Genomic DNA, 18,082 nt, shown 5'->3' on the forward strand with positions numbered 1-18,082 from the left:
GACATAATTTCCGAGAAACGTGTCAATATTCCGAAAGTGAATCCTTCACAGTACCACGAAACAGCTCAATAGAAGCGTCATAGAAGCAGTACTGATACTGTAGTTATTACAGAAACGACCATATTGATTATTTGATATAATACCCCGAATTAGGCTACACATACTATACTGTATATCGATAGTCGACTGTCCGAACCCGCATGACATAAAACCACGTCAATATATATATATTTGATTTCTTCAGGTGTATAAGTATTACATATATTGTATATATATTCTTGTCAGTTGTCAGCTATCGACATAATATATATATGTTATTCCCTGTCCAATTCATTCTTTATGTTGGACGAAGTTATGTAGATAAACCAAACTTCGTTGTAAGTCTGAAGCCTGACAGCTAGACATTTGTCCCCAGGGTATCAACTTCCACGGACTTAACAGTACCGGCTGTAGTATGTGTTTACAAGGCAGCTATTTATTAGAACATACACGGTATTGTAGTCACCATGCTTGTTTTGTGCATAACATAACACGAAACTAAAAATAAACACAACTCAGGTTAACCGCCAAGAAGATTCTACTCAAATCAACGAGTTAGTTTTGTGGATATATATACACCTTATTAAAGAGAATGCTACATATTCTTCGTGCCGTGTACACTTCAGTCATATAGATAAAGTCGGTGCCGTGGTGTTGTAAAAGAAGGTATGTACACACTGTCAGCACTGTCCAACTCCTCAGGCTAGCGAGCGTGCGTTTTGTGATATTCGGAGATCAGTTGCACGGGGAGATAAAGTATGATTATTATGTTGTGTTTTTACTTCAATATATCCCGACTGGGAAGTAAAATGACATGCCATGAAAGTATACAAAAGACTGGTTTCTAGTTTGATCTAACTCGACCCGACAAGCTTTAAATAACCATGAAGGTATATACAAATCACGGGCTATGAATCATGGTTGAATACCTGTGTGTTAGGCGTAGGGGAGCTTAGTTGAACCTTACACACACGTGGCCTTACTTACTTTTGAGTTTTAACGTGGGCTTTCCGACATATGCGTATATCGCGCACGGGCCCGCCAGGCCATTTAGTGATGTGGTCGAAAGGGTATGTCCGAAAGGGGAGGCAACCTGGAGAGGCTTTATGGTCGCTTAATTAATTTTGGCGGAAATTTTGAATTTTGAAATTATCCGTGCTGATAAGAAGGGGGAACTAAAGGAGTTTGTGAGGTTGTGTGTTTTTATAGATTTATGATTTATGTTTTATTGGTAGTTTGTTTGTTATGGTTTTTGGGTTGTTGTTTTTGTTTTTTTAAATCTGGGCGAGTAGGCCAGTTTTGATGAAATGCCTCACGCTTTATAAGTTTGTAAGTTTTTTAAGGGGTTTAGTGTTGCTAGTGCCTTTTGGCTGTTGTAGTTTAGTGTTGACTTTAGTGTTCTTCTATGTTGTTGGTAATGTGTGCAGTGTAGTATTACGTGTTCAGGAGTTTCGATTTGGTTGCAATATATGCATTTAATAGTTTGATGATTTTTATTATGATGTAGGTGTGAGGTTTTTTTAGTGTGGCCTGTTTGTAATTAGGTTATTGCCCCGTCGATTTTCTTTGGTTTCATGATGGATTTTGATTTTTTTTAGTGGCATACACATACACATCTGCAGAGGCAATATAGCTAAAACACCACATCATAGAAAATACAAGAAATACATTTACTGACATTTCCCACGTCATCTGGTTCTCGTAGATGAAAGGGATGTCGATGTGGATAGCGTTGGATGGGGGTAGCTTTTGGGTGGATGGATGGGTGTGCCTGTGTATGTGTGAAGTGTACACGAATCTTCTTTTTTCTTTCTTTCTTTTCAATGCTCAATGCTTTTATGTAAAGGTTCTAAATATAAAGTGTCTTTTAGGCCCTGTGAGGTCCGGTGGGTGTAACTTTGCTTGATATTTAAATATATACACTACTACTACTACTACTACTACTACTATTATTATTATTATTATTATTATTATTATTATTATTATTATTATTATTATTATTATCATTATTTTTATTATTATTATTGATAAGATCTATGAGAAATTGTGAAGATAAGACATATAAGCAAGAAGTAGGCATCTCTGTGGGCTCCAATTGTGCTCCCCTTCTTGCCGATCTGTTTCTCTATGCATATGAATTGGAATTACTGCTCGGATAGGCAAAACCAAAACAAGGGAATTTGGCTGAGAAGTGTAACTTAAACATCTGGTATATTTGTTGATCTGATAATGTCAATGATGATCAAATAGCCATTCCCTTCCACTGATTTACCCAGCTGAACTAGAAATATTTTAACTTGTACAGTATGTCCCCATGTTTTCCCTGGTGAACAATTGACTTGCCCTTGCATGTGTTTATGACGGGTGATGCTTATGATACAGTTGGAACCGTACAGTCAACAGTTTCAGTGGTGATTTTTCATGAAAATGGTTTTGTCGCCGTTATTCATTCATATATATACAGATCATTTGCTGCATCGTATGATAATTAGGTTTGACATTCATGTATTTCTTTATATAACATAAACGCTCATTAACAAAATTACTACTTTCAAATATATTATGAAACTCATCACCAGCGAACATATTCTGCTAGTCCTAAGTTTTATTTGATGAATATAACCCTTAGAAGACAAATTCAGTCCTAGAACAAGTTATGTACAAACTGATCATCATACGCGTTTCAACAGCGGGGAGGGGCCAGTGTCCTCATGAACACACACAATTGAGAAAAAAAACCCAAATTAAATGTAAGTTCAAACATTAAAATGAAACTAAAACAGTTTCAGTTGAACGTGATATCTCCCCCTAACATAATTATCAACATGGCCCACCAAAGGAAAGTCAAGCAAACAGCACTAATCTTGTCATCTCTCGTGTAGGACATTTTGGGACACTATCAGCCTAACCCATTATCAGAGTCGGATTCGGTGTATTCTCAAAAACAACCACCGTCGGTGTTACATGAGCTTAAACTGTAATACAACAAATGTTACAATTGGGATTACACTTTCTTAGTACAGATTCTCGTACTTTTGGGGTTAAGTCCCGTCCGGGATTCGAACCCACACTGCCAGAGTGAGGCACCTAATCGCAAGCACACGAAGTCAGCGATCTAACCCACTCAGCCCACTGATGCACCGTGGGTTCGAATCCCGGACGGGACTCAACTAAAAAAAGAAAGATTGTTGTTCCGAATTCTGGTTCGCCCCGATTATGTTTCTGAGTTTGTAAGCACCATACCATCTTCCCGAGACAAGGGAGTTAACTGAATATTTCTACTGGACTGTTACAGTCAGTTAACTCCCTTGCCTCAGGAAGATGGCACCATACCCGTGCTCGTGGGTTTCACCAAAATGGTAAAGGTCTGAGACCTGCATCACTTCAGGCTTTCCTTCTGCATGAAGCTGGCACGCGGTAATATAACTGGAATACAGTTCAAAGCGGCGTTAAACCAAACGCACTCTTACCTGTCGACATTGACTGATGGTCATGTCGTCAACCACTGGTTTGTCCGCCCTATAGTGGATAATGTACGTGATATTGATGATTGTGATGTAAAACAACATTCACTCTAATATCCGAGCAGCAACAATTTACATGTGGATAGCTAGACAATTGAAATTGTGAAAGTAAACTACGTTTATAACGCACGCTTATGACGAACTGACCGATATAACGAACTTTTTTTAGTCCCGGTCATTTGTTGTATAAATGCTGTATATATGCTTATAACGAACTACGGTTATAACAAACTAAATTTAGTTGTCCATTTGAGTTCGTTATAACCGTAGTTTACTGTAATTGCATCGAGTGTTTTAACGACAGTTATCCCTATTTGGAACACGACAAAAGCAAATATATCAAAGTGTGTTGTCAAAGCAGCTATGAATACTTAAACAGGTTTCTGAAACCGCAGTGGCACTAACAGACCAGTCTAACAAACGCGTCATTCGTTTGTTGTGGCCTTACATAGATCTGTAATGGCCTATAAATAACACGTAACATCCGCGCATCTTGAACTTTAACCCTACTGGTGTAAGTGATCATACGTAAATATAGTCAGACAATGCACAGACGGACTGTTTCACCATGATCTCAGCACTCAGATATTGACCATCCTCAATAGCCTTCCTTCCTGTCACCGTTACGAATAAATTAGTTTTAAAATTAAAATCATACACCGTAATATGACAATCTATCTTTTCTTCATGTCTATTGCTTGCTTGAGGCACATTAACAGAAGCAGTGGTAACAGTTAGACTCACATTTAGTCTATGAAATCTTATATTACACAAAATCACCTTCTCGACTCTAAATTTAAAAAAAATAAAATATCCCTATGCTGATTTCATATGTGGAATAGAGCTAGCTAGAGCTGGCTAGACTTGCTTTTGTATATGTGTCTTGATTGGTTTTTATTCATAGAATAAATATATTCCACAGTCATGGGGCAGGATTCGCGTACTTTGTGAGACACTGAGACACTGAGCAATTAAACACATCAACTGCCGGACAAAACACTGCAAAGTTAAGGTCCCGGCAGTATACATGTAGTAAACTGCATTGGTTATTTCAAGTCCACAAGTCTTCTCACAGAAACGCTGGCGTGGTAGCCTCGTGGTTATTGCACCCGCGCGCCATGAAGGCCCGATATATTCTATTCCGTAATGGGTAAAATGTGTGGAGCCAATTTTCGTGTCCCCGCGGGGATATTGCAGGAATATTGCTAAAATCTTAAACCAATTTCCCTCACTAACCCAGGAAGTTTGCGAATGTATATACAATATTTCATCGTGATAATAATGTCTTTCAAATAACTCCTTTTTAGTACACTAAAAGGAGAGACAAAGGAAGAATTTTAGCATTATTATTGCATATTCCTCAAGATTTATGATTAGGTTGGGTGAACAATGCCAATTATGTTTAATGATACACCTATTAAACTTAATTTAGGCTAAATAGAATGTCGCCATGTTCATATATTCATCATTCTGTTTTTTTTTCTAGGTAGCTTAAGGCATCTGTGTTTAATTGTATAGACAATGGACCGAATAAGCCTTTTCACCTTGCGTACCTATATTTCTTTTCTTTTTAATCTTTGCAGATCTTTTACTACAGTGAATAATTTATTTCACAAAAGCAAATTAGAAGTAATCTGAAACAGGTTTTATGCAGGAATAGTTTAAAATGTCTGCCTATTGGTTTAACAGTCATCAAGAAAGGTATCTGGAGCCCTTGATGACATGGTATTTCAGTAGATCTGTGTTATTGCAGTTCCCTGGGTATTTTGAGTGTGTTGATATGTGTGTTTCCCCCCTCGAAATGCCAACTTGCTTTTTTAGATACAAATATACATGTACTAATGTCTATAAAGAAGACGTGTAAATTAGCGAGCATTTACAATTGAGGGTAAGTGTTATGGTGTTATCAAAAAGTGTTCAAAATAACACTAAATCATTAATCGATCTAAAAAGGAATATTTTGTTACTGTCTTCTTATGTCGATAATGAGAGATGGTCATTATATAGCTAAGATTCAGAGTCACACGTGCTCTTAAATATCGACTGAATTAGACTATACTATAAACTGTATATTTGAAGTATTTAAAAACAGGATATTTAAGAAATATATTTTTTGATATAGAAAGAGAACCTTTTCTATATATGACTCACTTACAGATACCATTAAGTATATATGAAATTGTGGAGTCTAAAATAATTTAGCGATATCAATACATCTAATTTGTTGCAATGGTTTAACCCTTTTAATATATAGGTTAATTATGTAGCGGCCATAAAATTTCCGAGTCCTGTGATCGGATCCGAACCACGGACCTTCTGATTCGAGGTCGGACGCTTTGTCCACATGACCTGCTATGTAGCAGGGCGTGGAGTCATCCCACAGATGACATCCTTACCTTGTCAGCTTGTTGACGGGGTTAACCTCTTTGGTCAAGTGGAAAAGGCGACCGACCTCGGATCAGAAGGTCCGTGGTTCGAATCCCATCACAGGACTCGGAAATTTTATGGCCGCGACTATTACCTGTCAATAATTCGAATTTTGATATCAGTCAGTGAAAGACTCATATAATAAATCACAGCTTACATAGTATTTCAGCCTTTAACCTCTCTCTGCTATTTCAAGGAAGATCTGCGCATTGGCAGTGTATTAAAAAATCTTTTCACTCACTGTGCAGCCAACCTACTAGTACATGTAGATCTACATAAAGTGCGGCGTTAAACAACAAACAAACAAAACATAGATCTACATAATCTGTCATGTGCATTCCACTGTAGCTTGACGGAAACTGACGGGAATACCCGAGTACTAATAGTGTTGACATATTTCTCATGAATAAACAACGCTTTCTAAGAAATCTAAAAACACACGCACACATTACGCAATCAAAATATTTACCTTTTTGATTTGCTACTTGTCTACAACTAATCTCTAACATACTATATATACGCTGTTATCGTCTGATTAAAGGAAAAAAAACATATAAGTACATACTTCTACAAATTATAAAAAGGGAACTAGGAAAATTTGTAAAATTATCAAGTAACAATATGCACGCTGACTAAGATATTACTAGAAGCTGAATTAGAAGGTATGAAATACGCAGCGAAGCAAATAGCAGCAGCAGGTGCCTTACGCGATACCAGGAAGTGCATTCAACTTGAAATATTCTGTTATGGATATCATGCAAAATGGCAGTTCAAAATTAGGCTCGGTCAAAGTAAGGTAGTATAAGCCACGTATATTCCCTCCGCATGTGTTGACATGGCGAAAACTTAGACATTCCTGTCGATACTGTCAGCAATCGATGAGGAGTGGTCCCTACTTTCGCTTTCATTCAAATGACGGACAACACAATTCCAGCCAGCTGATAGCCTTGCATTGTGTGTCCATCGAATATATGTGTTTCCTGGTATTTCCCGTGTTTCCGTATTTCTATTTTTGCCTCTGGTTCCACTAGACATTTATTAGTTGACGTAGCAAAATATCGTTTTATATATGTGGTGCGTGAGATAATTATAGCGACGATGTCATTTGCATTGTATATATAAGCTAAGTCGTCTGAACTGCGGCCACTTAAACAGTTTGAATGAGAGAGTTCGGTTATTCGTTGGATACCTATGTGTTGTAAGCATCAACTACTAGCTGCATGAAAAGCCTAGATTAACCCACCACGCAATGGGTAAGTAAGACAGGAACGATTTATGTGTGTTAATTCCCTGAACCTGATTGCATTCATATATAATAGCAAGTGTTGTGTATAATACTATTATTCATCACGATCATACTTGTTTCCGGCTGTAGTTTGTCTACTGTTTCGATTCTAATTGTCATCTAACTGGGAGAACTGTGGTCCATTCCTTTCATGAACAAGATGTCTATGTCATGGCTGTTACAGTCAATTCTCTTCCTAATGTGTAAAGTGTGATTCACTTAGTCAATTTACAAAATACCTAAATATTTCTCTCATTTTATAAATCGACAAAGAAAACTATCCATTTATTTGACAGTTTGACAGGAAAGTATTGAGAAGGCCAAACATGCTATAAAACAGAACTATAGACTAATAATGCTAAGATTAGAAAGCAAAAAAATGAAGAAAAATATACATTGACTTTCATTTTCCTTAAATCCTATCATTTTCAGTCACTGTGTGCTCAAATTAATCGTCAAAATACAATCATTTGGAATACAATAAATGGCCATTTTTCATTCAAATTTGTAAAATGACTGAAATATTTAGGCATTTTGTAAACTGCCTAAGTGAAAACTGTAAGAATATATACATGATGTAATTAAGGCTTGAAAGTGCTGCTATGACTGCCTTTGTGGTTTATGTGTGTTTGGGATAGCAGTTACGCATACTTCAGTATATTCTATCAGCCAGACTGACATGCACAGTGCAACTCTGTCATGGCCTGGACCTGTTCTTGTGTTAATTACACAAACAATAATTAGCTGTGATAAGCCTAATACACGAATAAGGATACTATTTTCTTGCTCTTTATATTAACCTGATATATCAAAGAATATTATTTCACCAAATAGTGAAGTTAGTGAAACACCAGAAGTTAGATGCCTGCAGTGAGTTTGGGTTATGAAGGCCCCACCCTCTCTGGAACTGGTGCCTCACTAGACATTCTCCAACACCAGGTCAATTGCTACCCTCTCCCATATTCCTTTAAGCACAAAGGAGGTCCACTAGAGGTTCTCCTTTTTGATAATCAAGGTATTTAAGGCACTTTTGGCTATAAAACATTATCCAGCATATACATCATGTGGGTAGAGTTTGTCTAATTGACTTCCCACATTTTTTAGAAGATCTGGCATCAGATAGTGATTTATAGACACATACTTATGATATTGTCCCCTTCGTGTAACAGTATAATGGACTCTGCTGTAAGCATGTTAAGTACAATATTTTTGTGATTTTGGAAATGGTTTTTATCTTTATGTGTACATGTTAATTGGTAAATGAACATTATATGTACATTCTAATTTAATGTTTCCCTTAATTACTTTGTATTTTTCTGCAGTTTAGTTATTTAATAGACTACCTCTGTGGTCTACTGAATAGAGTGTCTACCCAAAGAGCAGAAGGCCGTGGTTAGATCCCTGGCTGCATTATCCCAAATGACATTAAAAGATGGTATTTGTTGTTACCCTGCCTGCTGTTCAGCATTAAGGGTTTAAAACAAGGACTGGTCGGCTCAGAGTCTGTATAATGAGTGTCTGAGTGGGGTATCCATGTTAAGCTGCGGCATGGTATCTCAGTGGGCTAGCCCTATTAATAAATACAGTATAAAATCTGCATTATTCCAAGCTTAACAGCATCCACACACGCGTCACTATGTAAGTGCAGTAATCTTGAACACAATGTTAAACCCCATTTTAACTCATCAGACCATGCTTTCCTAGTTATTTGGTGTCAATATTTGCTTAGTTCTAATTGTTTTATTTCATTTGTTTTTTAGATCCTCTACTTTTACTTGAGCAGCTGCACTCCTTTTTTGCCACACCAGAAGGGAGCATCATGGGGCAGGTAGGTCCTTCTCTTGTCCTTCAAAAATACATCAATAAAAAAAGGAGTTGTTGACGGTTTATGGCATTATGCCACTGGCAGTTATATTGCAGTTATGCGATCCCCAGCTATAGTATAACCAAGTTGGTATACTTGTCATAAGGTGAGACTGAGTGTGGATTGGTTGGTCACAGTGATAGTAGCAGTCTGTAGACCATCTTCTGGACATGATGGCATCGTGAAGTGCTCAGTGGTGTCAGTTGCTTCCTATTCCTGTGAAGTGTTTCATCCCCATAGCCATGCTAGGGTTTGCTAGTCATTGGTTCAAATCTCAAATCTGACACAGTTTTGATCTATCGGCATCAACAAGTATACCTGGGGTGCTGGTGAACATCACTTTGGGCTTTCCTCCCACATTAAACTGCCATCCAATACTATATAAGTGAAATACTGTTCGAAGCAGTGTTAATCCTGACACACTCACTCACTTCTGGATGACTTAGTGTGTCGGGGGTAGTTGGGGTAGCCTAGTGGTTAAAGCGTTCACACCGAAGACCCGGGTTTGATTCCCAATATGGGTACTATGTGTGGAGCCAATTTCTGGTGTTCCCGGCCATGATATTGCTGGAATATTGCTAAAAGTGGTCTAAAACCATACTCACTGACAAGACACAAGCTCTTGCTTTCAACCACAAGATTGTCAGCTAAGGGTTCAGTTACATTTTGCAAGGAATGTGCTTAGCTGCTGTTGACATGGTAAAGACCAAAACACATCTGTCATATATAGAATGTACAAAGTGGAACTCTATCACTGTGACACAGCTGAGTTACAATGATCTTTCCTCCCTGTCATTTGTCTGGGGATAGGGTAGCCTAGTGGTACAAGTGTCTGCTCATCAAGCTAAAGACCCAGGTTTGGTTCTCCACATGTGAACCATTTGTGAATCCCACTGTTGTGTCCCCTGCCTAATATTGCTGAAATATTGTTAACGGTTGTCATTCACACGCTTGTTATTCTCGGCTATGATGCTGCTGCTATAGTGTTAAAGCATCTTCTAACTGGACTCCTATTGGCCAGGCTATCCAGCACATGATGTCGGAGACCAAGGACATGAACGCCCTCCTGCAGGAGGGGATAGAGAAGGTCATAAACTCAGAGTTCACCCCGGGAGAATGCAACACACTGGTGACCTCCATGAGACTCTGTCTGAGTCCAACAGGAACTCCAGCATCCCCGGAACTCCAGACTCAGGCCATCATACTCACCTGCAACTTCACCGACTTTGCCTTGACACAGGTATGTTACCGTGGTCACAGACTTGAAAACATGACATGCCTTTTCTTATTAGTAAAAACTAAAGTTTTTGTTAATGGGTGGGAAACAATCTCAGAGTTGTTAGTATTATATTTTCAAAATAAGTGACTATATACTTCTCAGCTTTGATTAGGATACTGACCCGTGAAGTTCTGGGGTAGAAAGGATCTTCAGCAACCCATGCTTGCCATAAAAGGTGACTATGCTTGTCATAAGAGGCGACTAACAGGATCGGGTGGTCAGGCTCACTGACTTGGTTGAAGCATGTCATTGATCCCAATTGCGTGGATCGATGCTCATGATATTAATCACTTGATTGTCTGGTCCAGACTTGATTATTTACAGACCGCAGTCATATAACTGGAATATTGCTGAGTGCGGCGTTAAACAACAATCCAAACCAAAACGTATGTATTATTCATATGTACATAACTTGTAGCATGTTTGTTTATTATGTTTATGGTATTAGTGATAACTTATGTATTTGTGTTTTTTCAGGGGTGTGACATGTTTCAAGCCTTCCATTATTTCTATAGAAGTAAGTAACATTGTATAATACTGTAGCCACAGATTTCTAAATCTTGCTTTATGTATTAGGTGTAAAGTTAACCTTTCTATAACTATAACTATAAACCTATAAAAGTAAATAGTTCCTTTAACCTTTTAGCCCATGGGCTTAAAAATGAGGTTTCTTTAATTTTTGTGTACATTGACTCAACTATTTGGTCCGGAAGGTGATAAAACCAGATTTTAGTCACTTAGCTTGTATACATGTATTCCTGGTAAGTATTTACAACATGTACATGTAAGTAACTGGTGATTATTTGTTGTATACAGCATCATTTCTTGGCTTAAAAACATTCTAGTGTCAAGTTCATTGACAGGACAGACGCGTCCATTTAATTCAGGCACTCTACTGCATTAACCCTGTGTGCCTTGTGTTACAGCCATGATTCTACTGGATATCACTGCTAGCCTGGATGGGACAGAGCCTGGCCGGGAACTGGTTCTAAACGTGGCCTGTGTCCAGTCTGCAGCCTCTCTGTGGAGAACGCTGTTCATTGACACCCAGATATGGAGCATAAATCAATCGGTAACATACAATACTTCACCTTACATTTTCATCACATGCTTAATCAACATTAATTTATTATCGATTTTAGGTTGAATGATTACCATGTTTTAAAAAATGATAAGTGTTGTTTGGGGGTAGTAGTAAGTGCTGCTTTTCATGATCTAGTGTTGAGTCCGTAGGCAATCCATACTCCTGGTCCCAGGTCACCCTGATTGTGATTTTCGTATTGTCAGCACATACCTGATGGGTTTCACCAGAAGTGTAACATCTGACATTTTTCTGAATATGGTCACGATGATCAGGGTCAATGCGTCAATGTGTGAAGTCCATTCATAGTGTTTCCCATCATGCATCAGGAATATTGCTATAAGTGGTGTCATCATCACCATCACAATCATCATCACCACCACCATCATCATCATCACCACCATCACTATCATCACCATCATCATCACCACCACCATCACGATCATCATCACCACCACCACTATCACCACCATCACTATCACCACCACCATCATCATCATCACATCCACGGCTATCATCATCATCATCACCACCACCACCACTATCACCACCACCACCACTATCATCACCACCACCACTATCATCATCACCACCACGGCTATCATCATCATCATCACCACCACTATCATCATCACCACGACCACCACCACTACTATCATCATCACCACCACCACCACTATCATCATCACCACCATCATCACTATCATCACCACCACCATCATCACCACCACTATCATCATCACCACCACCACCACTATCATCATCACCACCACCATCACCACCACTATCATCATCATCACCACCACTATCATCATCACCACCATCACAATCATCATCACCACCACCATCATCATCATCACCACCATCACTATCATCACCATCTTCATCACCACCACCATCACTATCATCATCACCACCACCACTATCACCACCATCACTATCACCACCACCATCATCATCATCACATCCACGGCTATCATCATCATCATCACCAACACCACCACTATCACCACCACCACCACTATCATCACCACCACCACTATCATCATCACCACCACGGCTATCATCATCATCATCACCACCACTATCATCATCACCACGACCACCACCACTACTATCATCATCACCACCACCACCACTATCATCATCACCACCATCATCACCACCACCATCATCACCACCACTATCATCATCACCACCACCACCACTATCATCATCACCACCACCACCACTATCATCATCACCACCACCACTATCATCATCATCACCACCACTATCATCATCACCACCACCACCATCATCATCACCACCACCACCACCACTATCATCATCACCACCATCATCATCACCACTATCATCATCAGCACCATCATCATCATCAGCACTATCATCATCACCACAACCACCATCATCACCATCACCACCACCACTACCCTCATTATTATTATTATTATTATTACTGAACAGAGCACACAAGGGCTGCTGCGGGACTTGAGAGAGTTAGCTTTCGAGTACATGAAGGAGAATCCAGCATTCTCCTACTTTCTGTGCCTCGACCTTCTCCGAGCATACATGGTCATTGGAAGAGGGTTCTCCCAAAAAGAAAAGACAAGGATAAGAGGCGATCTCATTCTCCTGCTGGCCAAGTGCTGCTACCAAGCGGTAAGTCACGGATATTGTGTAAGTTGATGTTACATCATTTAAAAAAAAATTCTCAGACTTATATTTACATCCTAATATCCATAATTGTAGTCCCTCTGATGCAGCTTTTTGAGATGAAATAATTTGATTTAGGTATAAATCATTTAGTATTGCTTGTGGGGATGTTAAGTGACGGTGCAGATGTCATACAAGTAGCTAATTTCAGGATAGGTGCAAAACTTTGAAAGTGTTTATTCTTTGATACTGATAAGACCACCTCCTTGGTCTAGTGGTTGAGCGTCCCCATAGAGAGCAGAAGGTCTTCTGGAGGGGGTTCGATATCCGTCTGCGTCGTACCAAAAGACATTAAAAGATGGTACTTGTTGTTACCCTGTCTGGTGCCTGGCATTAAGGGGCTAAAACAAGGACTGGTCGGCTCGGAGTTAGTATACTGTATCTGAGTGGGGTACTCATGTTATGCTGTGGTATGGTATCTCAGTGGGCAAGCACTATAAATCTGCATCAGTCCGGACTTATACAAGCAGACACACACACACACACACACACACACACACACACACACACACACACATTTACGCATGTCGCTATATAAGTGCAATAATCTTGGACGTTGAACCCAATTTCACCTCACCTTTATACTGATTACATTAATAAAATCATGTAATGTTTACTAAAGAAATGAAAATGTTATTTTTCCCCATGTATTCATGTTGGTTTATTATAAGAGAAATATATGATGAATAACTTGTCATGTGGTTTGCCTGTTGTAGGGGCAGTACAGACTTTGCACCAGATACTGTAAAGAGGGTAAGTTCCTTTCAAATAAACCTGATTTCTCAAATTGTAATTGTTAGGAATCCGACTGTTTGAAAATATTAAATTGTAAAGACAATCTGTATATTTGAGTATCTTCACCTGAAACAAGGATGTTAACATGTCGTCTGAGAGTATAGTGTGTGTATGCCAAATGATTTTAATCAGGATATGAATCTACTACACAAACAAGCAAATTGAATTTTGCCAGAAATCAGTCATTTGATAATACAAATACACATTTTCTGGAACAGCTATTTATTAGGTACCTTTGTAACTGATCAAGGGAGATAACTTGTCTTTATATGTTTTGACATTCCAGTAGGCCAATTTTTTTAGGAAGAAATACAGTTGACAATGGTTGAAAACATTTGGAATTTACATTAGACATAAAATAATTTGTTTGTGAAGCTGTTTTGGAGGAAAAGACAGAAACAAGGAAATATGTATGCAAGTTAAATAAGATAGTATATGTAGTATTAGTTGTCTCTGCTTTTTCATGTTTTGAGTGTGAAAAATGTCTCCATAAAGAGAAAGGATATTGACTAATAAGAGACCAAGTTTAAGGATACTATTCTATGTATGTGTACTAGGCAGCTTCTACTGAGACCTCCCAGTCTCTGTTCATAGGGAGAGGGGAAACATAAGTGTTGAGGGAACTAGCATCAGAACCACCATTGTGTGACATACCGATGCAGTGGTATGCTGGGGGGCACGGGTGGCCCATTCGTCTAAGGCGCGGCGATTCGCTGTGCAGAGTTGCGTCCCTTGGGCACACCAGAAACCTATGATTGTGGGTTCGAATCCCGGTTCGCCCCGATTATGTTTCTAGGTTTGTCAGCACCATACCCGTGCTCGTGGGTTTCACCGAAGTGGTAAATGTCTAAGACCTGCATCACATCGTGCTTTTCTCCCACATTTAGCTGACACGCCGCGATATAACTGGAATAATGTTAAAAGTGGCGTTAAACCCAACTCACTCACTCACTCACTCACTCAGTATAATGCTGGTTGTATCGGTGTATGTCATGTCACAGTGTGGGAAGGTGATATAGGTTTGAGCTCTGTCCGTCCTGTCTCTGTCCTCTGCTAGCAGCCTGCGAGCTGTGTCACATCCCCATGTAATGTAATGCAGGCTATATCATGTTTATTCCACCTGTATCCTCTGTTTCCAGCCTGCGAGCTGTGTCACATCCCTATGTAATCTAATGCAGGTTATATCATTTTTATTCCACCTGTATCCTCTGTTTCCAGCCTGCGAGCTGTGTCACATCCCCATGTAATGTAATGCAGGCTATATCATGTTTATTCCACCTGTGTCCTCTGCTAGCAGCCTGCGAGCTGTGTCACATCCCCATGTAATGTAATGCAGGTTATATCATGTTTATTCCACCTGTGTCCTCTGCTAGCAGCCTGCGAGCTGTGTCACATCCCCATGTAATGTAATGCAGGTTATATCATGTTTATTCCACCTGTGTCCTGTTTCCAGCCTGCGAGCTCTTTGACTGCGGCAGCTACATTCCCTACGAGCTCTGGGCACGAGCTCTTCACAAGAACGGACAATACAGAGCGGCACTGGACAAAGTGGAATGTGCTAAGGACTGTATTCAGGTATGGTTACATCATAAGTTAGGTATAAAAAAATAATAGTCTTGGTTCTCGGGGACAGCCAGCATCATCATAAAAAAGGATAAAAAATTCTCAACTATGTCTTGAACACATGACCCCGGCAGTGAAATGCGACAATACTTAAAAACAATGTGATCCAATCTGGCGTGCAGTTACTTCCCTGTTTAAGCTGTTACGTACTAGTTTGAACAACAACAACAACAACAACAAAAGACAACAAAAGTCAACAAAAAACTACACCTGCCCACAAACTATATTTTCAAAAGCCTTGCCTGAGAGCCAATTCTTTTATTTTTTTAAGCCTTACTCAGATATGTTCCAAATTTAAAAGAGATATTCCGTGTAAAGGTGAAAGTGACTTATTTCTTGGGGATGTTGTCATAAGAATATATAGGAAATTGACATTGTGAAGCAGGTTCATTTCAAGTTTGTGTGACTATAAGTACTCCTAGGTTGTTGTTGTTGTAGTTCTATGACAGATATCGCAATATCCCTACTAAAATTCTGTTTTTATAGATTCAAACTACATATGAACCACTGATGTGTGGGTGAATGAGTGAGTGAGTGAGTGTGGGCCAGTAATGTTAAACACATTGAACAGTATTCCAGTTATGTCATGATATGTCTTCTTTATATTGGAGGGAAACCAATTAGTACGGGTATACGTATGGAGATGACAAACTTAGAAACATTTTCTGGGAATCGCACCCGCGATCATAGGTTTCTGGCACACCAAAGGGACACAACTCTGCACAGCGAATAGCAGGGCCTTTGACAACTTTGCCAACCATGTGTCTCACTAAGGTTTAAAAAAATGTTTATTAAAATTAGTTTAGATTTTCTGGATGTTCTCTGATATATGGAGGTTTTACCTTGGTTCAGTCTTCCTTATAAAACTAATGCAAGTCGATATTTATTCAGGAGGAGAAAATAAAGCAGCATCTTCAGAAGTACATGGACCAGCTGCGCCAGGAGATGTCCACCTCTACGCAGCAGCCGACGGTGGAGCCAGATGCTGATTGGTTGACGGGGACCAACATCAGCACCACACAGGTAATTGATATTAAACGTCACATTTAACATAATTATCTGATTGTATTCATGTCTGTTTCAGGGATGTGGAATCTCCCCGCGGAAACGTGGAAAATTGCTTTTTTTTAAAACAGTAGTCCTCGGAAAAAAATGATCTCCCTCTGAAAAATATGATCGAAAACCGGACAACCGCACAGAGTATATGTGATCGAAAACCGGACAACCGCACAGAATATCCTATTTTCGATCAGAGCTTTCAGCAGCATAGGTTTTCGGACATCATACGTTTTCTCTCACGACAACTTGGACCACACAACCCCCTAGCCTTTTCCTCTATTTTGGGGAAAACCTGCTCACATCCCTCCTGTTTACAAACATGTTTACATGTTAATGAATGTGCTGCAAATTCCAGCTTTTTGACGGCAGTCTGTAAATACTCAATCAAGTGATGCGATGATAAACACATGATTTAATATGGAATCTAAAAATGGGTCTTCACCTGGATGATGCTTAAGTTATTGACCTCATCTCCTTGGATATACCTGAAGATGAGTTTGAAGTGGCAAATATGAATTGTAATTCTGTTTTTGTTTGGCAATAATGAATGTAGTGTACTGGATATATACCATTCAACTATTGATAAGGATATTGCTTGATACATTAAACTGATTGCTTATATATATTTGTCAATGTTCATGTTCTCCCAACTTTTAAATGCCTATCAAAGACTATATTTGTCAATGGTATGAAGGATCTCAATATCCCTATTAAACGTTGAGTAGCATTGCGACAATAGTATGACCAGCTGAGCCATGAACTGATGAACTGGTGTCAGTCCACATGATGTCCCTCCTCTGTCAGTCAATACTCAGCAGCCATACTCCGTGTTTCACACTATTGTCGGTAATCCTTGTGGTCGTGTGGAAACTGCCTTGCAGTATTTCATGTTATAGAAACAGTAAGTTTCTTGACTGGTTAAGCTGGAGAAAATATGGTATACCTGCTCACCTATGATGTGTCTGCATGTGTCTGCACCCCCTGTGGATCTGCGAATTCATTATTGTTGTCACATGACCAGAACATATTTGTGTTACAGTTGCAGCAAGCACGGGCGCAACAGGCCAAGAATGCTCACGTCAAGAAGAAAAGGCATTCCAGACGTAAGTTTAAAACTGTTTTGTGATCTACATATGTACTGAAACTTTAGAGTCATACTGTTATCCTTATATCTTCTATGTATTTTATGACCTGTCAAGGAAGACATATCGGCCATATAATCTGTCAATAAGATATTGGCACAATGAAGATAGATTTATATCTGTACGACAAACAAAAAGTTAAGGACCACCCAATTCTTAACTATAGTTAATCTGTGATGTCATTACAGGTTAGTTATAGTTATATGAATGACATGTATTTTTTGCTCTTGGAACTCATACTCTCTATT

At 39.1% G+C, this 18,082-nt stretch overlaps 1 protein-coding gene across 2 annotated transcripts in view; it reads left to right on the top strand.

The window, feature by feature from the left end:
- Window positions 1–626: 626 nt before the first annotated feature.
- LOC139480499 (3'-5' exoribonuclease HELZ2-like) overlaps window positions 627–18,082 on the top strand; it is a 34,966-nt gene continuing 17,510 nt past the window's right edge. Inside the window, exons 1-10 of one of the 2 annotated variants that reach the window (XM_071263591.1) lie at window positions 627–705; window positions 9,036–9,103; window positions 10,161–10,379; window positions 10,896–10,935; window positions 11,345–11,490; window positions 12,967–13,161; window positions 13,932–13,968; window positions 15,464–15,585; window positions 16,525–16,656; window positions 17,732–17,795. In XM_071263591.1, coding sequence (XP_071119692.1) covers window positions 9,095–9,103; window positions 10,161–10,379; window positions 10,896–10,935; window positions 11,345–11,490; window positions 12,967–13,161; window positions 13,932–13,968; window positions 15,464–15,585; window positions 16,525–16,656; window positions 17,732–17,795 — 964 coding nt within the window. In that variant the 5' untranslated portion in view covers window positions 627–705; window positions 9,036–9,094. Of the gene's footprint in view, window positions 706–6,744; window positions 7,244–9,035; window positions 9,104–10,160; window positions 10,380–10,895; window positions 10,936–11,344; window positions 11,491–12,966; window positions 13,162–13,931; window positions 13,969–15,463; window positions 15,586–16,524; window positions 16,657–17,731; window positions 17,796–18,082 lie in introns of those variants that run through there. The other variant, XM_071263589.1, reaches the window with a different exon arrangement.

Source organism: Haliotis cracherodii, unplaced genomic scaffold (assembly GCF_022045235.1).
Source record: "Haliotis cracherodii isolate W230 unplaced genomic scaffold, xgHalCrac1.p SCAF_4, whole genome shotgun sequence".
In the NCBI taxonomy this organism is placed as follows: Eukaryota; Metazoa; Mollusca; class Gastropoda; order Lepetellida; family Haliotidae; genus Haliotis; species Haliotis cracherodii.